Genomic DNA, 22,268 nt, shown 5'->3' with positions numbered 1-22,268 from the left:
CTGAGATATCGTAACCCGCTCAGTTGGAACGTCGTGGCTTTATTGTTTGGGCTTATTTTAGCACTTAGAATGGATCCGGCGTTCTATGGCTCTTAGGGGAACATCGACTGCTCTATGGACAGCTTAATGTGGGAACTGGCAGTCGCTCATACCACAAGGACCAACACTTTATTTGCCACCGTTTTCTAGTTACCCCTAAGTACCATTTGAATAATAAATTCCTACCATTGCCATTCGCCAGAAAATAAAACAATATGCCGGATTATTCTACCAGACTGTGGCTACAGAATCAAGCATTTAGACTTTGAAAGAGATCAAATGACCTTTGCCAAAGTCAGGGAGGAAAAAGGTATCGATTTCTGACAAATGAAAACGGCTCCAATGAAATTCTGATTTCTGTCTGAGTTGGCTAACCCTCCAGAAATAACGTGTTTCAGACAACAAAAGAAAGCAGCAGCAAGAAGAACAAAAAGACTACACACTTTCTGAAAAGAAGAAACTGTATTGTATTTACTCATTCATATTGTAAGATCGGGAATTCCCAAAAAAAGGAGTAAAAAAGTTGGTTTTTTAAAAAGCACTATGTAACTCACAGTGGGCACCCATAAAAATATCCCAAATTAATTTCTGGCTACAAATTCTATTTTTACAGCATGTAATTGAAAGCAGATTACTGCAGAGTTTCTTCAAAAACAGTCCTTCAAATGGGGTTGGGATGGTAAAAAGGATGCTGTGGAAATAAAACGAAGGTATCTTTACATCCTGCTATATCACATAGTTTGCTACCAAAATTCTTTGCCGTCAAACCCGCTATTACCTTGATTACACTAACGGCAAACTCACTTTAAAAAAAAAATCTGTCCCGTTTTAACTCAGTTATGTAGTATTTTCCTAACGGAATCAGTGACATTTCACTTATGAAAACCAAAAATCAGTTTCTAACGTTCTGATCTGGATGCTGGACTCCAAATTCATTTAAGAAATACCAAATGAATCTCTCACTGCATCTAAGGAAATGAACGGAAGTTTTTAAAGTTACGATTAAAAATTGAAAGTTGCCAGCAGTAGCTTACCATAAAAAAAAAATCCTGTTCTCAGAGGGAAGTGTGGAGCGTCCGCCCCACAGGAATTACCCACGGAAGACTTTTGTAGGAACGCTCACTTTACCCACTGGGTTTCTTCTAGGTAGCTAGGTCTTAGTCGTTGCTGACGTGAATGTCACAGTATGAAGGGGGTTGGAATACGCAAACAGCCAGTTCCTGGCTGCCAGTGAGCTCCCAGCGTTCAGGAGGGCACAGACCCGCGGCCCCCACCCGACTCTGCCGCCTCAGCTAAGGCTGTGAAAGTTCCAGGTTCCAAATACCGCTCCCCTCCCCATCCTCTCTTACCGGGGGTGTGCGAGTTTTACATCACCCCGGGTTTGGAGCAAAGGTTTTCAAGGAGCTGGGCGTTTGTGTATCTCTGTCTCTCCGACCACTTGGGCCTTCCATGAACATTTTTAAACAAAACAAAATAGAAGAAGGAAATGCAAAATAGCCGTCAATGAGCATTTTTCGGTGGCAGAGACAAATGACAGGAGTGGGGGAAATGAATCGCGTCCTTGATGGGATTCTGAGAATCGCATTTGAGACGCGAGGGAGGTGGCGCTGTCCTCAGCTACCCCAGCCGCTGATGTGGAAGCGGCCCGCGCGGGCGCCAGGGCTACCAGCCCCAACCGCAAGGCCGGGGCCTCTGGGGAATCTAGTGCCTGACCCCAAAAACAAGCAAGAATTCCGAGACAGATGGGGCCGGAGGACGCCCCACATCTGGGTTATTGATGGGGCCCACAGAACTGGACCAATTGTGTTTGCGACCTCATGGCTATCTCATAACTTCCCTGTCCTCAAGTTCTTGCTCAGAATAAAATAGAGCTGAGGGAAGGGGTGCAGCGAAGTAAAAAAAATTTTTAAAAGAATCTGGCATGGGGTTGGGGAACCAAGGAGAATCAAAGATTCCCTTACTGCCTCTGTCATCTCAACTTCTGCGGAGTTAGGGAGCTGGGGCGCTCTGCCTGCCAGCGAGCGAGCTGCAGTCTCTCCTGCTTAGTCTCCAGGGCCCGCTCAGGTCTGCCCCAAGGCGAAGCAGAAGAGCCAAGGATCCAATCCAATGTTACGGGGATTGGGTGAGTAGACACTCCTGCATTGCTGGTGGGGTGCAGGGTGTGGGTAGCGCTGGCCTGACTCTGCACTCCGTACCAGAGTCACCCCAGGGCCCTTTGCCCCTCGTCTCTACGGCCTTGGGGCGCTGCAGGGAATCCCTTCCCACATCTGACACCACGCGAGTCCCATTGGCTCTACCTGCAGCAAATGGGATCCCAGCTCTTTGGCCACGCTGTCCAGGGGCCCTGTTCTGCTCGGCTGTCCCCACGCGTCTCCTAGACCTGGGACAAGGGAATAAAGCAGACATTTAACCGCAGCATCCATAGACGCCAGGGTTCCAGGCCAGACACATGGAACCCTACAGCCCGCGTGCCCCAGCTCCAGCTCCGACCTCTACGGGCCACCCTGCTGAGTCCTTGCTGACTCAAAACTCAAAACCCAAAGCCTAGCAGCCAGACGTGGTGGCGCGTGCCTTTAATCCTAGCACTAAGGAGGGTCTCTGAGTTCGAGGCCAGGATGGTCCAAGACTGAGTTCGGAATAGCCTGAGCTGCACAGAGAAACCCTCATCTTTAAAAACAAACAAAACAAAAACAAAACCACGGGGAGGAGGCAAACAAACAGAAACAAAATCCCAAAGACCGAAAACAAACTTTCCTGGTCCCGTCCCTCCCCTCCGCCCCCAACCCCCCCCCCCCCCCCCCCCCCCCCCCCCCCCCCCCCCCCCNCCCCCCCCCCCCCCCCCCGCCTTTGCTCCCGAAGCCCACCGGATCCACCGCCCCTGAGGGTTGCCCACGTGCTCATGGGTCTGAAATTGCCGTTTTATTTGAAATGCCACAAAGTAATCTAATCTGCTTTGAAATCGGCTATCCTCGCAGCCAAACGGGGTTATCGATTTGACCAGTAAATACTCCCCCAGGACCTGCGCTCTGGCCCTCCTCTCACCCCTACCCTGTGCAGCCCGCAAAGATCACCGGGTCATTTGACCCTCTGTCTTCTGGGCGCCCACAGCCTCTCGGGAGGGAACTCAATCTCCAGAGTTCTAGGTACACTCTGGTGGGTGGCTTTTGGGGGCACTTGACTGTTTTCACACAATCAGGGGTCCTCCATCACCTCCACCTACCCGAATTCCTTAAGATCTGAGGTTTCCTACCACCTTCCTTCCATCCCAGAGTGCACCTGGGAAGAGGGAGCCCGGCCCTTCCCTATCTCCCTCTTCCCACGCCTCCGCCCCAGCTGCTGTGACCCCGCAAAGGAAGGCAGGTGACTAGAGTCTCAGCGGGAGCTCGAGCCTCCACCCCACACCGTGTTGTTCATGCCTGTTTCTCTGATGGGGTGAGCCAAGGACCCAGTAGAAGCATCCTCTGGGGAACTGCAGGCTAGACCAAATCTCTTCCCGCCTGTGCGCCTTCAGTGTGTGTGTGGGGGGGGGCACAGGTCAGGGGCCACTAGATAAGGCTGAACACTCTGAGCAGGCATCCTGGTCTGCTTTAGCAAATCGCGTCCTAGGAAATAGAAAACGAACCCGAAGTCCAGTACAGGATTCTTGTAAACCACTCGGAAACTAAAGAAAGGGGTAAGCTCTAGTTTCTGCTCCCATTTAGGTCTTCGCAGTGAGAAGAGGCTAATTTACACTTATCTCCCAGTGCAAAGCAAAGATACAGCTCATTATCCCTGGTCCCTGAGGCTCCGCCTATGAGCAAGGATGGTTCTGAATCAGCTTCTCTTCAAACACCCACACACGGAAACCTCCACCCCCAGCAAAGGTAGCTTCAGGCTAGGTACTTCGTTCTGTGGAGAGGAAAGCTGGGACAACCTTGGAAAGAATCAAGTGTAAAATTCCAGGAGGTTCGCTGAGAAGAACGAATTAGGATCTAGGGAATCTGATTGCTGACAAAGGACAGATGAGTACCAGCGACTGCCACCTCCTCTGCCTCTGGGTCCTTCCTGAGTTTGGGTTGTGCTCCAGCCATGAAACCATCCTTGATTCCTTGACCTCCCCCTACCCCTCCCTGCCACCCCGCAATGTTCCTGCTTCTCCCAGAGTGAATCTTCAGGGATCCTTCTCGTTTGGAAATGACCTCCCGACCAGATGCCTTCATCGTGGGCTTGCTCAGAAACCCGTGGAGGTCCTGTCTCCACAACTAGCAGGGCCCTGAACATGTAGGACTATTTTGGTATAGTACAAATACCTAGATGTTTTCGTACATCACTATGATTTTCCTGTACCTTCTCAAAAATGTGCCTCCTATGGATCTGGCAGAGGTGCCTGGGCTGCAATTGGACAATTCCTCCACTCCCCTGCCTCCCACACACAACCACCTCATCCCACAGCAGCGGCCCTGCCAGCTGTTCCATTAGGAGCCGCGACAGGAGAGGTCTTCTCACTCAGCCCATAAAAGTATACTTTGGGCTGAACTTAGAGCCGGGATAAAGTAAGGTTTGTCATGAGGAAAGGAGGCTGGAAAGAGGTCTGCTGGAAAGAGCTACATATGCCCCCCGAAAACTGAAGCACCAGGGAACACCCCTTGTCTAGACCCCACCAAGGGGTTTAGGTAGTTATCTGAAGGGTGGGGGGCGGAATTGAAGCCTGGGATGGGCTGCCCCCAGAGTTCATAGTTAGTGGTGGTCCCCAGGAAGAGAGCTCAACCCAACCCCCCTGCAGTTTCCCAGACTTAATACTGGCCCCCCAACACTTACTAACCTCTGCAAGCTGAGAGCCCCCAGATAGGAGACCAGGTCCCATAGTGAGACCTCAGAGAGAAATTACTGAGACCACTTGAGGGGGAGCCAAGGCCGCATGCCCATTTCTAGTGATTTCTCCTCTGCTATCCTGGGGTTAGTCCTTGGCCCCATACTGCTTGTCCTTCAGTTTAAACACCAGCAGACCACTGGCATCAAGAGGTTAAGTAGGGTCCCTCCTCTCTTGGCCTCTTGGTCAACAAACAACTTATGAGCAACTATGGGGGGGTCTCAGCCAGGTTCTTGGGGGTACCACCAGACATGAACCACAGACCACAAACACTGGACTACAAACAAGAGATTTAGAGCAGGAAGTGAAATTAGTTTCTCACTGGGCGGCTTGCAACTCAGGGGCAAGGACAGATACTACTGTACCAATAAGCAGGATTCTGCTGGTCAGGAAAATGGGGGCCATAGCTGGATGAAAACAGTGCGGCCCCACATCCATTCTTTCTCACCCCTCAACACTGAGTGTGTAAAAGTGGTGGCACAGAAACTCTTCACAGGGGTCTTGTGAAAATACAATGACATTAACACCTCCCTCCTTCTGGAGGGGCGCTGCCTGGCCCCCACCCTTGCAGTTAGGGAGCCTCCTCTCCAGCAGAGTTCTGGCCTGTTTTTCCTCTCTCTGTTGTTTAAGGCACTCTCCTGATCTCCACTGTAAAGGACTTGTCTTAGGACTAAGTTAGGGAGCACTGACTTGAGCCCCGTGTCTGCAGTGCCAGCCATCAGTACCCCATAGTCCCTCGTCCTCCTTCTAGGTCTCTCCCAATTATCCCTCTTTCAGAGTGGGGGAGAGGGCATGTTTCTGGAGAAGTCAGTCAAAATGGGTAGGGGTGAGGAGCCAACCTCTTTTCAAGGGAATGGCTACAGGAGTCGCCTAAGCCTTACCACCCCCACATGGATCTAAACACCACCAGGAATCCTCGCCCTGAACTGGGCTCAGCAGTCGCTGGGGCCGCAGCCGATGCAGGGTGTAAAAGCCAGACTTGAGATTTAGACCTCTGGCTTGTTTTCCCAGTTAGCGCCTCTAATGCGCCTCCTCGATAGACAGTGTGCCAGTAAACTGTCTCCGGGTCACTCGTGCCACCCCCTCAGAGTCCTTCTGCTCTCTCCAGGTCCCCGAAAAAGCCCCTCCTGGTACCCCCTTTCCAGATCAGGGGGCCAAGGTGGACCATGCACCCGGTATAACTGTGAACAGTGGGTCTTTAAAGCGGGGTGGCCATTTACCAGATTGGGGGACAAGGAAGGGGTTGGCTTCAAGACTTGGGCATCCCACCACAGGCTAGACTGTACAGTCTCTGACAGCAAGGCAAAGGCCCCTGAGATAGCAGCCTCTAAGGCTGATTAAATAAATAGCCCTATTAAGTGTAGGATCAAGCCCCATTAGCCACCCCCGAGAGAAAGTGACCTAGCAGAACAAGGCACCCATGCCCATGGTGAAGTTCTCTTTCAGGGAGCTGCGGTCCCACCCGCAGCTTCTTACTCTGCAGCATGCCAGCACGCCAGTTCCCTCTCCAAAGTCAAGGACTGCACCAGCGACAGGGACCACACCAACCTCTAAGCACAAGTTTCAAAGTGAAGATAGAGAGAGGGTTGTAAAGACAAAACAAAAACCTATATTACTCTTAAAATGATGGTCTTAAAAATATCGAACATGTTTTTGGATTTCCATAGCAAACAGCCTCCGTGGTCTATAATTCCATATAGGCATAGGGCAAGAGTGTCCTCACCAAAGTTTCAAAATCAAATCATTTTTACCCAAAGAAAGCATAACCCAATCAGTTCAACCCTGCTGGGTATTTTGATAGAGAAGTGAGGGGCTGCATGCTACTGAATTCAAACCCCAAAGAATCCAGCCGCTGGTGTATTTCAGGCCATGAACTCCCCCCCCCCCGTGTGTGCTGCTTTCTTGTTGGTGCACTGGGATGAGGCGCCCATGACTCTCCCCCTCCCCCCCGACATGGAAACAGAAACAGGAGAGGCGATTTAGTTCTGAGCCTAGCCTTGGGCCAGTCTCTCCCACCAGGAGTGGAGTGCTGGATCCAGAGGGAACACCCTTACCGGCTCTGGGCTCTCTTAGATGGTCTGGTGGAATTAACAGCAGCGGTGGCTCTGGGCTGGATGGGAGAAACGGGCACCCTCCAGATGCTGAGCCAGATTGCCCAGCGGAGCACAGGCTGCACCATCCCAGCTAGCCTGAGCTGCCCTCCCCACTGCTTACCTCCCATATCAGTTCAGCATTGGAACAAAATAGGTAGAAAGTGGGGGGGACTTTAGACATGACATGCTGCCCTGCCTCCTTGCCATTTCAAGGGTTTGTGGGCAGCACAGTGATGAAGTGGGCTTCTGGTTCTGTTGCAAGGCTCCCTGTGTTTTCTCTCACTTGCATCCACAACAATGCTGCAGGGACACGAGTTCTCAATGGGCCCCTTTATGGAGACAACAGAGACAACGTGGCAGAAGACCTGGAAGCCTTTGCAAAAATGGAAAGTATTCCTCAAGCGACCGGACTTCGCCAGCTTGCTGCCCGACCCTTCCCGGTTTCTCTTTCCTGTAATCTCCACACTGCTGGACTACAGACCTGCCAGTTACTGGCATTAGCTGGACCGCTGGCCTGTCCCTCATTGGCCCCCCTTTCCCCAGCTAGGAAGGGGGTCCTCTGAGGTATTACACCATACTTCATTTCTAAAGATCCCATTAGTGCCCGCGACTGCCCTGACCAAGCCTCCTGAGAGGCACAGTCTAGATTGGCATCAGCACTGTAGTCCTTAGCAGATCGGGGTTCCCCCAAAGGAGGCTAAATGGATTACAGGGAGAACTGTCTTGGGAGAAGGGAATAATTCAGTCTGTATAACAGAGGTACTTCAAAAGACAAGACCCTGCTTTTTGTGACCCCCCCCCCCACTTCGGCTTCCTAACTGCTGAGCGGAAGAGGTATCACCCAGAGGGTGAGGGGGCAGGCCAGCTCCTTAGACCCTAGGCTGCCCCTTCCCTAACAGCATTTCCTCCACAGTATTGCAGGAGATGGGTGGTGGGGTTGGGGCATTTCCCTTTCCTCACCTTGGCCCCACAGTTTCAGAGCCACTTCCAAAAATTTCTAGAGCCAAATGACTCCAGACTTACCCCGTACCAGGCAGAGGTGGCCCCTCAACTGGGCAGCATCCGATGCAACAGTTGCTCAGGGCAGCACCCACAGACCACCCACTCCTGCAGGAACCCAGGACCCAGCCAAGCGCCTTCTCGCGCCTCCCAGACAAGAGCTTGCTTAAATGGCCTCTGTACCGTCCACACCACACTGTCTGGGATTTGGTAGTCTATGCTGGCCAGCTCCCAAACAAGAATAACCTACAGTTAGTTAGTCCTGTTCGCCCGGGCCTCCCCCTGGTTTCTTCGAATTCATTGATGAAAGGCCATTTACTCTTTCGATGATTTCTTTGTAATTTTTAAAAACCAGTAGGGCAGGAGGCCCGAGTTCCACACCTATTTTGTAGCATGCGGATATGAAGGCTGATCGCAGAACACCAGATAACTCTCTTCCCGAGAGGGAAGGAGGCTAAGGAAAAGCTGCCATTATAAAACTCAGTTTGAGTTTTTCCCCCACCTTTTCACCGAAGCTTCAGGCAGCAGGGAAATCACCTCTACTTCTCGGGCCAAAGGGCTGATAATTGGCCGTGATGACTAGCGATCTCAGACTAACAGCTTCCCGCACAAAGGGAGAAATCCTAAGGAACGTTCCTTGGGCCCAGCTGAGTAGGTTTTTAGGACAGTCGGGTTCGGGAGCAAAAGCTCTCAAAGCCTGGCTGGGAGGAAGGGGACAGCCACCCTCTGGCCACCCCGGCTCCCGGTTCCGGGTACTCCGAGTCCGCGGCACTTACTGCAGGGCCCCCGCAGCGAGGACTCGAAGCTGCACCCGCGGACAAGACCGCCGAGCTCCACCACTGTAGTGGAGGAAAATTCAACTAAGACTCAGACAAAGGAAATAGCAGCTTTGCGGGTGGCAGCCGCAAAGGCGGCTTACTGATTTCGGGTACAGTGCCCGGCAGTAAACATTACTAATGGGGAAGTCCTGTGGCCTAGGGACACCTGTCGCCACCGGAGCGACGGCCTTTGCGAGCCTGTCTTCCTTCCCCGGCGCTGGCTCCCCAAGAGGCCTGCTCCGCACTGCCAGTCCCGGAGCCCGGAGGTCCTGGAGGCAATAGGCCTCAGAGCCAGCGCTTTCCGACAGCATCGGAATCCCTCAGCAGACCTGAGACCTGCTTCTCTGTGGTGTCTGATCCAGCCCCCTGTCACCCTTGGGTGCCCGCTGTAGAGGGCCCATCTAGTAGGCCGCTATTTCCTACAACCGGAGTCGACAGGAGAGAGCTTGGCCCAGTGACCACTGCTCACTGTAGTACTTCTAAATCCTAAAATGTTACACTCAGGCCCGCCCGAAATGTTACACTCAGGCCCGCCCGCCGCTTTTGAAATAATCCCTTTTTCTTTCTGGCTCATCCACTCTCTTGTCTTCTATTCATATCATCGTTTCCCAGAGCAAAGGGAGGCGAGTTGGAAGAGTGATCCCAAGAGGCCCCGCTACCCACAAATGCTCCGCAGCGTTGGCCTGGGATGCCTGCGCCTTACTGTGCATCCAACCGCTTGTGGAAGGCAGAGCAGCGAGGTCCCCTACCACCAGCAGAAAAGGAGAGAAGAGATGGGAAAGAAACCGAAAACAAAACCAAACAAAAACCCAACGCAGAGGCGAGAAAGAAGTAGGGAAAGGGGAAAAGGAAATAAAATTAGACTGGGACAGAGAGAAAGAGAAAGGGAGAAAGACCAAGTTGAACTGGTATTGGAAGGAAGGACAGAAAGGGAAGAAGGTGAGAAGAGGGAGACCGGAAAAGGAAGGAAAAAGAACAACCCAAATGAACTAGCGTGCCCATGCCAGCTTGGCAATCACCAACCCAGGGATAACGCTTGATTTTTTTCCCCCCACTCTGCCCGGAACTAAGAGGTGATTGGATCGCCTGGCCGGGCGCAGCCCCGTCCCTCTACCTTAGCTCGGGCCCTCGTAGAAACTGCAAGCGCGTCCTCTCCGAGACACGGCCACAGTAGCTGCGGCTCGTGGGCTTCTCCTGCGGCCACGCTGCAGCCTCCGTTTTGCGCGCACCCGCCCCCTCCCCCCCATACCGCGTCTCCGGACGCCCACCTGCAGCCTCACCTTCTGGGAAGACTGCGCGCATCTTCAGGTAGCTGGTGGTGAGTCGGATGATGGACGCTTTGTCCAGCTGCGAGGTGATGGCTGAGGGCAGCGGGAGCAACTTGGCCAGCTCATAAAACTCGCCATTTTCCTTCTCCCTCCTGGTTTTGGCTGCATTTTTGGACTTCTCCTTCATCGTGCCTCGGCTCGGGGCATATTAGCCCTCGCCGTGCTCCAGGACCGCGGAGTCCGGCTCCGGCTGTGGCAGCCGGGATGGGGATGGGGACGCCAGGGGTCAGGTGAGTCCGAGGGTGTAGGACTCCCGCAGGTGCGAGAGACCGGCGTGGAGGACGGAGCGGCTCCTGCACAGTCGCCAGCACTGAGTCTGTCTCAAACCAGCTGCGCAGCCCCGCTCTCGGCTGAGCCAAGGGAACGGACTGTCCCGTGTGGACCTGAGTCCTGCTTTCTGCTCGCTCTTTCTCCTCTTCTCCAGCCTTTGGGTCTCGACCTTCCTGGGGATGTACTGTGCGGGTGAGCTGTCGGCGATCCTGTTTATTCCTTAAAGGAGGGCTTGCACCCGCTGCGGCGAAAGCCCTCAGAACGCAAAGGCAGCATCGGCGGCGGCGGCGGCCGCTGCGGAGCCATGGGGCGGGAGCGGAGCCGAGCGAGGTGGCAGCGGCCCGGGCCAATCCTGAGCTAGCGGCGCTCTTCTGTCCTTCCCGGCGACTCCGGGTGTCTGGAGCCCGAGCGTCCGGAGCCCGCGATCTGTGGCCAGACGCAGCTGCTCCGCGGTCCACGTGCGACCGAGCTGCGTTTGTTTATGGCGGACCCGCCTTCGGGCGGAGCACTGGGCCGCGCTGTGCAGCCCCGGGGAGGGGAGCAGGGGGAGGGGCCGCAGCGGGGGTGTTGAATCTCGCCTCCGACCCCGCTGCGGCCAGGGAGTCGCCTGCGCGCCACCGCGTCGCCGCCTCCAGGGACTGCCCGTGAGAAACCCGCGCGCTCCCGTACTGGGGGTAAGTCGGGGAGAGCGCACAGGGTGAGCTTCCGTGCCTACCCGGTCGGGAGGATGAGTGGCAGGACCTAGGCTCAAAGATGGGAGGCTGGGTGCGGCGAAGGAGAAAGAAGGGAGGGGTGCAGTGGCTTCCACGATGGCTCCAGGCAGGTCACCCGTGGGAGCGGCCCAGAAGAGGCGGCGCGAACAGCTGGCCAAGTGCCCCGCAGGGAGGACCAATCCTGCAGCTGGTCCCACACTCGCACCTTCCTTGGGTCACTCGCCTAAAGGGGGTCGCCCGAGGGGAAAAATATCACACACACACACACACACACACACACACACGCACGCACACACCACTCATCCACAGGCAAATATGCACCGAAGTGACCTTTCCGCCCTTTCTCTTCTAGAAACACCCGGGCAAAAAAAGACATGCGCCTTCCCGAGAGGAGTGAGAGGCCATGGGCGCACAGCGAGGGCAGGAGGGCACGTGGGAGAGCTGAGCCTTAGGGCCAAGCCTCATCCTGGGCGCTGGCGGGAACAGAACCCAATTGCTCGGATTCTGGTGACCAAGGGGGTAGCGGGAATGTGGGCAATCGGCTTTGGGTTAGGACTTTAGGCTGTATGTAGCAGAGCCAGGGTCACCCTGGGACTCTGATGCGACCCACGGAGATGGAGCAGAGGCATTTGGAGAAGGGAGACTCGGTCGCCAAGAGTGCAAGCATTCTCCCACCGGGCCACCCTACGTTAAATAATCCGGCGCGGATTCCCGGGCTAGTGAGGCCAGGATAGGTGAAGACGCTGCAGTCGCATCGCCGTCGCGCACGCTGGGCGTTGGCGATCGTGAGAACCCCCACTCCTCTTAGGAACCTCAGCCTTCCCACGCGGATCAGATGCCAACTTCCGAGGCGTCCGGGATCCCATACAGACGCGGTCAGGTCTCAGGGCAGTTCCTTTTGTGGCCGTGTTCCCCCCTGGTTCTCTTGGTGGCTGTTCAGTTGTGAGCTGAGTCTGACCTTGGGAACCGGGTGCCCGAACCGGGTATTTTGATTCCTAGCGTCACCACCACATTCTTCTCTCTCTAGCCCTCCGTCCAGTCTGAGAGGAGCTTGCAGACCGACTGGCTCCTGGTACCTGCAGACTTCCCTCATCCGCACCAGGAGAGCTGAGCTCTGGCCCTCTGTGCCTGCAGAAGATGCTTCTGGCCTTTTCCTGGGACCCTCTTTGAGAACCCGAAGTTCGAAGGCCTTCTAGGCGTGAACTAGGCCACAGTAGACTGTTATGGGCTTCACGTTGTGCCCCTTGGTGCCCTGCTAAAAAACGCAACGCAGCGGGTGGCGCGAAGTCGCTCCAGGCAGGAGCTCAAAGGACCTCGCGCTTTGTGCGCTTTGCTTTTGCGGATTCGGAGCTGCGAGAGATTTTCTGGGTCCTGCAGTAAGGTGCACGTGTAAGGCATGGGCAGCTTGCCAGTGGCGCGAGTACCCAGTGTCCAAACCTGCATCTTCGTCGGGAGTCCCGTGTGGCATTGTGCCTTTGGCTGTCCCGGATTTCGCTGGGAAGGGGCTCCGGGCGAGCAGGACTGCGGACCTACCCTGTGGTCGCTTCGCCGGCCTCCCCTGAGCGCGCTCCTGCAGCACCTCGGCAGCTACAGGAAGGGTCTAATGTTTCCCCCACCCCCCAGGATTCCCGACCCTCAATTATGGACTCCGGAGAATTCTTCCCGGCTTGGAAGGGATTATCCAGATCGTAGAAACATGGTTAAGTGGAGGTGGGAGAAACCCGGCAAGTAATAAGAACCGAAACGTCTCAAACGAATTTCCCAGTTTTTAACAAGAAAGCGCATTTGAACTCTTGCGACTGGGTTTTCACAGTGGCAGCCGCTTTCAGCATCTGCAAGATAGTTTCGGGTCTCAGGTTTGGGGGTGGCAATCGCGATTAAAGTGGGCATGATGTAGGTAGCTCTACGCCCAGAGGCTGACTCAGCGGACATCCAAACACCACACGCAGGGCTATGGAACTGGGGTCCCCAGCGCCAACCATCATAAGTACAAGTGTTTGGGCAGAGATCTCAATACTAGAAGTTTTTCATCTGGAAATGAGTGTAATGTCTCTGTGGGATAATGAAGAACCCCGGCCTCTATTTGGGGCCCCAGCTAGAGCTTTCCCGAGGGAGTTAGAGTCTTGGATTCTCAGGGCAGGACTCTTAGACATCCACAACGTGAATGCGGGACATTACCGAGGTAGAAACTCCGGTTAACGTGAGAAAGAGCGTGTTCTCTCTCTCTCTCTCTCTCTCTCTCTCTCTCTCTCTCTCTCTCTCTCTCTCTCTCTCTCTCTCTCTCTCGCCACTTCATGTTTTGAACCCGTCTCTGCACTGACCCTGGAACTCCTTACTTCTAGACCGCCGGGCTAGAGAGCCCCAGCCTGCGTGTTTGTCTCCACCTCACAGTGCGGACATTATAGATCTCCTGTTCCCTCACCACTTTTTACGTGGTTCCTGGAGATCCAAGGTCCTTATGTTTAGTAATAAGCCCTTTACTTACTGAGCCTGAGCACCAAGCCCTGAACAAGTTTTATTTGGAGCTGACCATAGTTTAGTACAGCCACTACTCATCCCTGACTCTTGGACTGAAGTTGGCGGCAGATCAGATTTCAAGCGTCTTCCTGCTATATATGCAGGCAATTGCATGGCATATACTGCAACAAAGATCAGTCGAAGTTACCTCTTCTCCACAGGGGACTTATTGGTGCGCAAAAAAAAAAAATGGTGTCGAATGATCAGAAGTGTCAGCACCAGCCTTAGGGCCCTAAGACAGAAGCAGAAATGCAGAGACCCTGGGATCCCAGGTCCCGCTCTTCACCCACTGACGGGAAGGAGCCTGCAGATTGTGAAGAAGTGGTCTGCAGACCCCTCTGACCGCCTGCTGGCCGGGCACCCGCACCCCCAATCTGCTGGATCAGAAGCACAGCTCTTAGAAATTTTCCATCAGGAAACTAATCTGGATGAAATGTGGGCCCTAAGAAAAAAGGGGGGCAGGCTACCCCACATCTGTTTGGATTTTCCGCTTCAGATGCCTGCAACTGTTCTTGCCAGGCTGCGTGCCCCATGCCTACCTGAGGCCCATCCCAGGCAGAAACCAGCTTTGGGGTGAGATCAAGGCCTTCACCTTCAAAGATGGCCTCTCGGCGAAGTTGATGCATGCAAGGAGATTGATGATGATTTGGCGTGTGTGTGTGTGTGTGTGTGTGTGTGTGTGTGTGTGTGTATAGTAGTAGTAGTAGTAGTAGTAGTAGTAGTAGTAGTAGGAAAACCCTCTTGTCCCCGGCTTTTCTCCAGCCTCAAAGTGAAATCAAAGACTATCGACTTCCTGAGCTAACAGAGGAAACAGCCGATCTAGAAGGCTCAGAGATAGGAGACTATCTGATTCTAAGCCGCTGTCCACGTAGGCACTAGCGGGTGTGCTTATTCAGCAACACTCATTCCCACCGGCTCCACGGGGATGGGACTATCTCATAACTGGAAGTCTTCCTGGTTTGAGCTATCCCCCCCCCCCAAAAAAGACACTGCAGTTCCTGCCTTCGTTTCTTCCCAGACAATTACAGTAGTAACAAACACATTGTTTAAAAAAATTACAGGTAGCCAGAGTAATTTCAGAATAATTTATTTTGGCCGAGTTCAAAACAGTAACACTCTGTTCCTTCCCAACTAGTGTAAATCCCCCCTCCCTCCCTCTCATCTCTCACTGAGAGTTACTTCTTTGGAGAAAGTGTTTGTTTTAGCTTGGTGTAGGTGTCTAATTATCTTACTAGATCCCAGTAATGGGACAGAACCACCTTCCCACACTGGGTCCAGTAGTCACATTTGCAGAGTTGTAGGTTAGAGCCCTAGGAGTAGCCACACCGGCAGTCAGGATACCAGCTCTTGTTCCTGTGAGCTTCTCCCTAAGGCCTGAACACCCTNACAGTACAGGACCAGGATGTCATTTCTGTGACAATGTGCAGGACCGGGATGTCATTTCTGAAGAAGGACTGCCGGGACTGGGGGGGGGGGGGGGGGGGGTTCAGGATTCAGAGAAAAACAATTCTCCTTAGACTTGGCAATTCAGGACAACTACAGATTCCAGGGTGGTGACTCCCAGGGGTGTCTCAGTTACTGCAGTAAAGGCTGGAGAAGGTGCTGCCCTCTTCTGCCCTTCTCTCAAATAGAGGCATTTAGGTGTAGGGATCACCAGAGTTCCTACGGGGGCGGAGGGGGGGGCTTATCCCCGGGGCTGCGTGAAGCCGACTTTCCTTTTATCTTTGTCTGGAGATTAAGGGGAAACCCCTCACTTACAGGTTCCCTTTCAGTCTTCTAAGCCAGACCTTGCTTCCTTCTGGTCTCTGAGAGGGTGCCAACAGCTGAGGGCTTCTACAGGCTCCCCCTGAGGGAGGGATACAAACAAGCAGCGACCTCCTGGGGGCCTAGGCTGCAGGCACACTTAGCTGCCCAGCTTCAAGCTAGCCCCTTCCAGGCAGAGGAAGGGGGAGCCCTGGCCCAAGAGTGACTGTCACCTGACCTGCCACCACCCGTTAGGTTTCTCATAAAGGACTCTTGGGACAGCTTAACGGAAACACCCCCTCAAAAGCCCACCTGCTACCAGGCAAAGCCCTGCTTTCCTCTACAAACGATCCTCACGGCTTTCAGGGAGGCCGGTGGCGTTTGAAAACCCCTAAGCGGGAGGAGGCTTAGTCGGCTGTGTACTGAAATTCCTCCGTGGTTACATCAATTACACACCGCCTTGAAATCCGAAAACCGATTAGTTCATTTGTGACGTCGCCGAAACAGCCCTTCAAAAAAAACTCAACCTAAAAAAAACCCCTCTCATTTAAGAGCCAGAACAAAACCTACCCACCTGAGATACATATTTCTGGACATCAAAGAAAGCATGGATTCGCTGCTTCCCCCTCCTTCAGTGAGGGTTTCGTCGAATTAACATACTGTATCAACTTGCAAATTGCCAATGAGGAATTTCTTCCCTATTCTAAACAAATCTGGAATATACGGGCTCCTTAGAAGTTTAGAGAGAAAGTTAAAGGACAGCGCGTAGGCAGGATTGGCGTGCCACAGCCGGGCCTGGGCGACCAAAGCGAATCTAAACCCCGCCTGGCCGGGTTTCTCCCAGACTTGCTCAGATTTCCATTTTGTTTTTCTTTCTTTTAAAGGCCAAAGTGAAAGGTAGGATTTTTAAAGGGTGTGTGTCTAGAGCACCCTCAGTCTTCGTTCGAGAAGGGGTGACTCTCAGGAACTGAGGCCAGAGGGGGCCAAAGTTCTGCACTCCAGGACTAACTAATGAAACCCGGGAGTAAATGTGGTCCCCTTGGCCAGGCGCTGAAACCACCTTAGGGCTTCTGAGCAGCGGGCACACCCGGGTGCGTCGGGGTTGGCTGGAGGGACGAGGGGGAAGGGCGGGATCAGGCTTGACCGCCACGAGAGGGTTCTCAATTCCCTGAGGCAGTTCAGCTCTGGGACTCCCACCTTCCGGGCAGGGGCAAGTTGGTGAGATTTTTCTTTACGTCCTTCTGACTTTTTTTTCAGCCGGAAAACTTTCGTGTTGATAACAAACGCAAACCTGGACGGCAGTGGGCTTTCCTGCACCTGGAGGTTTGCTCAGTGAGCGTGACTCTTTCTCCCGCATGGGCGTGGATCTCTGCCCCAAAGTGAGCTGCCTGGGAGCCTCTGGCATCTCCCCTCCAAATCCGGGTCACTCAGGCCCGCTTCGGACCCACCATCCCCACCCGAGTGGGCGCAGAGGGTGAGACCGGTCCGTGGGTGGGAACCTGTCAGGTAGTAGTCGGAAGCCAGTGGGTTTTTGTTGTTTTGTTTGTTTGTTAGCGTCTATGAGACCCCTGCACCGGTCCCCAGCTCCCATGTTCCCCGCCCTAGAGTTCTCGCCCGCTCGAGCTGAAGGATCAATCTTTTGGGATTAGACTCCGGAGTAGCTCTGGGTTAAGAAACAAAATCCAACGCTCTTTGGCCGTCCAAATGGTCTCAGTTTTAAATTGGGGAGGAGGGGGAGAGTCACAGAGGGAGGGACAAACGAGAAATATCTTCCTAGTTGCCCTGGAACTACACCCTGGAACCGTCCGCGAGGAGTGGAGCAGGTTTTCCAATCATTTTTTTCCCTTCAAATTAACACCTGTCCTCAATTCAAGAATATTGTCCCCGGAGAAAGCATCGGTTAGCAGACAAATGACTTTCGGTTTGTGGATATTTTTGGTCCCCCAACTCCGACGCCTTCGTTCCCCCCTCATCTTGAGGGCAGCAGCAAACTAACCCTGCTGGCTGCCGGGGCGATGCTCCTTGCACCCGCCTACGTGGACGTCGTCGTTTTTAGACCTCGGAGTTCTCAGTTTCTCTCCCAAACGAGTTGGAACCCAGAGGGTTTCCGGGCCTGTCACCCAGGCTGCGGGTGATCTTTTAGGGACCTTTTTGGTTAGGTACAAACACGCAGTGGAACGGAATCAACTAAACCTTCAGACTTGTTTGTTTTTGAAGACTTTCTTTCTGCCAGTGGGCGCAGGGGAATGGGTGTAGAGGGTGCTAGGAGTGTTTATCCAGAACCCCCAACTTCTCAGTAAATCCCTGCAGATGTGCGGAGGTGGCGGCGAGGGCAAGTGTGCAGGTGCCCATAGCTCTGTACAGTGTCTGGACCAAGCAACAGCCTCAAATACCCTTAAAATAAGCCCTGAGGGCTGGAAAGGTCACATGCGTGCAGACTTGCTTTTATTCTCTGGTTGTGGGACTCAACATTGTTACCCACACTGAAACAAATTACGAAGAGCGTATTGATGCTTACTTAAAATAACTGACCGGAAGGACATTCCCCCCACCGCAGCCTCCTTTAAGCCTGCACCCTGGTGTCCCAGTAACAGCTGACTGACTTGTTTATATTTCTGTTTATCCTAAATTTGTTATTTATTTATGTTTTATTTAATTTTTAGGAGCCAGTTCTGACAAAGGAGGGCAGTAGGTCCCAGGAGAGATACACCTACAGAAAGTTCTGGAATTCCAGGACTAAGGCCACCCTCTGGTCTTTAAGGACACACCCCAGACCCTCGGAAGCTTCTGCCTTGCTGGAGAGAGAACCCGGACTCCTGCAGGCTACACATAGATTCTGCTGTTGAGCTGTAGCCCCAGCGCACTGGGACCGTACTTGATGCTGGAGTCAGTCTGGGTTTCTGAAGTAAGACTCTAAGTGGAAACCCGCTCTCACATAAGCATTCTAATTTCTGAGCAACGTGGGTTGAGCAAAGGGGCAAGAAGCTGGCCAGCGACCCGTTGGTTGCTTGAACACTCAAAAGATGCTGGGGAGACAGAAAGGGAAGCATTTAAACACCAGGACAATTCTGAGCCGCAAGGAAAGAACAAAGCATCCAAATTACGTTAGGAAACGGATACCTGTAGAAGTCTTTTGAATGTATTTTTCTTTTTCAGTCCGCAGCCCACTTCTCAGGGTTCCTTTGCACGTGTGAATCTGGAGACAGGTGATGACGGGGTCAAGATGACTGATGGATCTTTTAGGAGCTTCCCCTCTGAAGCTGGTTTTCTGCGTGGGTCGTGGGAGCCGCTTCACTTGAGGTGCTTGACGTGAGGGTTGTCAAGGGAACCCTGGGTAAAATTTCGCAGGAGTGTCTCTGAAAACATTATTCATAATTAAAAAATGATTCATAGAAATCACCAGGAAACTTATAGCCTGCTGTGTTCAGACATGTTTTGGAGCCATGTGGAATAAATAAAACCGTGGTCTGGTTGGGTAAGGCTGCCTCCCAGCCTTCCTCTGCCCATGCCAGCAGGAGCTGATACAGACTCACAGATTTAGGAGCAGCCCGAATGACAGGAGCCAAAAGATTTGCTCTAGGGTTTATTTTTTTTTTAATTTTTTTTTTTGAGACAGCTTTGATATGTAGTCCAGACTGGCTTTGGAAGCCTCTCGTTCCTTTTAATTTTCCGAGACAGAGTCATACGTAGCCCAAGATGGCCCCCAACTTTCCTGCAAGCTGGGTCCTTCTGTTTCCACTTAGATCTACAGGTTTTATGCTAGGGACAAACCAGCTTCTTCAGATTGGTGGCAAGAGCGCCTATCCATCAGGTAATCTCTTCTGCCCAAGAGATTTATTTGTCAAGACAAAGTTCTCGAATTCTATTCTCCAAAAGGTCCAAGAAGTAGGTATGACTTCAAAACGGAGTATCTTTAATAATAGCAGTATCTCTGCATAGCCCTGACTGTCCTGGAACTCGCTCTGTAGACCAGGCTAGCTTCAAACTCAGTGATCCCGCCTGCCTCTACCTGGGGTTAAAAGGTGTACATTGCCATTGAGCAAGATGATGATACTGATGATGATGATGATGATGATGATGATGATGATGATGATGACGATGATGATGATGATGATGATTTTGAGCAGAAAGATGTAAACTCCCTCCCAGGGAGTCGGAAGGGACTCATTGAAACACAGGCCCATGCTGTTTCAGGTCAGCAATATGCAACTTTGGAGCCCAAGTAGTGACATTCCCCACACCAACCCTACTATCACTCCATTTTTCTCTGCAGGAAGAAACAATGTATGCTCTACTGCTACACAGGCTGCTTCCAGTCCCTGCCTATGGCTCTACCTCTTCCCGCTAGGAGTAGAGCAAGCATTGTTTTGTTTTGTTCTCCAAGTCCGGCTTTCTCTGTGCCGCACTGTCTGTCCTGGAACTCATTCTGTGGACCAGGCTGGCCTTGAACTCACAGAGATCCTCCTGCCTCTGCCTCCATGTGTCATTCCCATCGGGCTTGGGGCAGACTTTGAACCTTGCAAGTGAACTGTAGCAGTTAATATGCTCAGGGTCAGGCAGGGTCGCATGGCCTTGGGCATCCCTGGAGAGTAACACTGCTAGTGGCTAATGTTTATGTGGAGAACTAGCTATGATAGAGCTGCTAACTTATTGAATAATCTAAACTGAAGCAGCTGCACTTGCTAGGGAAAACGTTCTCGTTATCAACATAAAACAAACCCAGGAGCTGGGAACTCATCAGCTCTTGTCAAAGACCTGAGTTTAGTTCCAGCACTTGCACTGGACAGCTCACAGCCACCTGCAACTCCAGCTCCAGGGCATCTGACGCCCCCTTTTGGACTCCTCAAGCACTGCACTCAATGTGCAACCTCCCCATATGTAATTAAAAATAATATCGTTAAAAATATCCTATCGATGTGTGCAGGGTTACTAGGCTGCCATGACTTCTGGCTTGCCAGCCGGCTCAGCTGCCTGCTGTGACTTCACCTAAACTGTGAAGGTGACTTAAGCAGATGAAGGACTGCATGTTTGGGGCACAGCACAGTCCTCAGTGACAGAGTGACACTTGCTTAGAAGATGCCTACAGGAAAAGGAGTGCAGCCCTGTGGTCACTCACACTGCGTGGTCACTTGCACTATGACTCAGGCAAGAACAGTTCAGCATTTGCCTGAATCCCAGCCATGAGTTTACAAGACAAAGTGAGTTCTTAGTCTTGGTGGGGACTTTAACTTAGAATCTGGCCTGCTTATGCTTACTGCAGACAGAGGACCTGAACAAGGCTCACGGTGTTTGGAACATCTAATTCTGCTTATGTGACCTGTGGAAAACGTGTATAATGCAAAACAAAACAAACCTTTTTTGCACCAGTATTTGTGAATAGTTTAAGATACAAGATTTGACTTTTTTCCATTTTCTTCTCTCTCTCTCTCTCTCTCTCTCTCTCTCTCTCTCTCTCTCTCTGGTTTAGTTTTTTGAGACAGGGTGTCTCTGTGTAGCTCTGGCTGTCCTGGGACTCACTTTGTAGACCAGGAAGATCCGCCCGCCTCTGCCTCTGAGTGTTGGTATTAAAGGCGTGCACCACCATGCCCAGCTCCAGTTTTCACTGTCAAATGATTTTATGGAGCTGGTGTGATGGCACACCTATGAACACAGTGCCCAGGAGGCTGAGTGTTCCTCATGAGTTGGACCAGTCTGGACTATATAGACCTGTTTTCAAAATCAAAACAAAAATAAAGATTTATAGATACAATGAATGACAAAGGGCCTAGCCCATTGCCTAAGAGAAGGAAGTGTTTAGTAAACTATAGTGTTATCATTGGCATAATACAACAATTCTAAATGGGCAAGGGTGGGTAGCTGTTGATATTTATATATGTTCAGTGAAATATGCAGCTTATAAAAGATTTAAGGAGTTTCCAACAACATGGCATGATAAATGCTTTCCCACATATACGTATGTTTCCCAGGCTCCCCTGTAGCTAGAACTTTTGAATGGATTAGGTGTGGCCGGCTAGATGTGCTTATTCAAGGATTGAGGTGGGAATCCAACTGCTGCTGCCTTTTTGGACTCTGCTGGCAGGGATCATGAGTCAACACTCTGTGTTGACAAATACAAACACACGTGTGCACCCATGCATGTGTGTGTACTTGCTGGTTCTACAACTGTGTCCTTTGAGATACAAGTTCCATGGATGGAAGTTCCTTTAAAGTCAGGTATAAACAACTCAAAAACTTCAGAAAGTTCCTGAAACTGAGCAGATTCACTAGGTCCCTTCCTCCCCAAGCATGTGTGAGCAGTAAGGGTTGAATCCATTGGTTCACCAAATTGGACTTGGCATCCTTCCTTTGGCTTGCCATGCTTTCCCTATCTGTTGTGAGCAGACATTTGTTTATGCCATTCCAGGAACTAGGTCGCATAGCACGTGTGACATGTGGTACATGTAGTCGAGATGCTCACATGTATAGGTGTGCATGTATATGTATGTATAGGTGCATGTGTGAGCATGCATGTAATGTGTATCTGCATGTATATATTCCCTGTCTTAATTACTGTTCCATTGCCATGGCGCCAACAGAACAAGGCAACTTATAGAAGGCTGATAAGCATGGACCTGGAGCAGTAGCTGAGAGCTCACATCTTAAGATAGCAAACACAGGAGTAGAGAGGGGGGAAGGAGGGGGAGGGAGGGAGGGAGGGGGAAGGAGAGGGAGGGACGGGGAGGGAGGGGACGGAGGGGGAGAAAGAGAGCGTGTGCGCATTAACTGGGAGTGGAGTGGTGTTTTGAAATCTCAAAGTCCACCCCGGTGACACATCTCCTCCAACAAGGCCACAGCTCCTAATCCACTGGGAACCGAGTATCCAAACAAGCATATGTTCCTGTGGGGCCGTTCTCATCCAA

At 52.2% G+C, this 22,268-nt stretch overlaps 1 protein-coding gene across 1 annotated transcript in view; it reads right to left on the bottom strand.

Annotated features, from left to right (window-relative positions):
* The window catches only part of Sim2 (SIM bHLH transcription factor 2), a 39,735-nt gene extending 29,482 nt beyond the window's left edge, over positions 1-10,253 (bottom strand). The window contains exons 1-2 of the mRNA XM_050162148.1: positions 10,079-10,253; positions 2,337-2,419 (exon numbers count right to left, since the gene is read on the bottom strand). Of these exons, the coding sequence (XP_050018105.1) occupies positions 2,337-2,419; positions 10,079-10,253 (258 nt within the window). The remainder of the gene's footprint in view (positions 1-2,336; positions 2,420-10,078) is intronic.
* Between the last annotated feature and the right edge of the window lie 12,015 nt (positions 10,254-22,268).

This window comes from Alexandromys fortis, unplaced genomic scaffold, assembly GCF_014885135.2.
Source record: "Alexandromys fortis isolate MF-2015 unplaced genomic scaffold, M_Fortis_MF-2015_v1.1 scaffold_128, whole genome shotgun sequence".
NCBI lineage: Eukaryota > Metazoa > Chordata > Mammalia > Rodentia > Cricetidae > Alexandromys > Alexandromys fortis.
The sequence above is the reverse complement of the archived record's forward strand: the minus strand, read 5'-3'. Positions and strand labels throughout refer to the sequence as shown.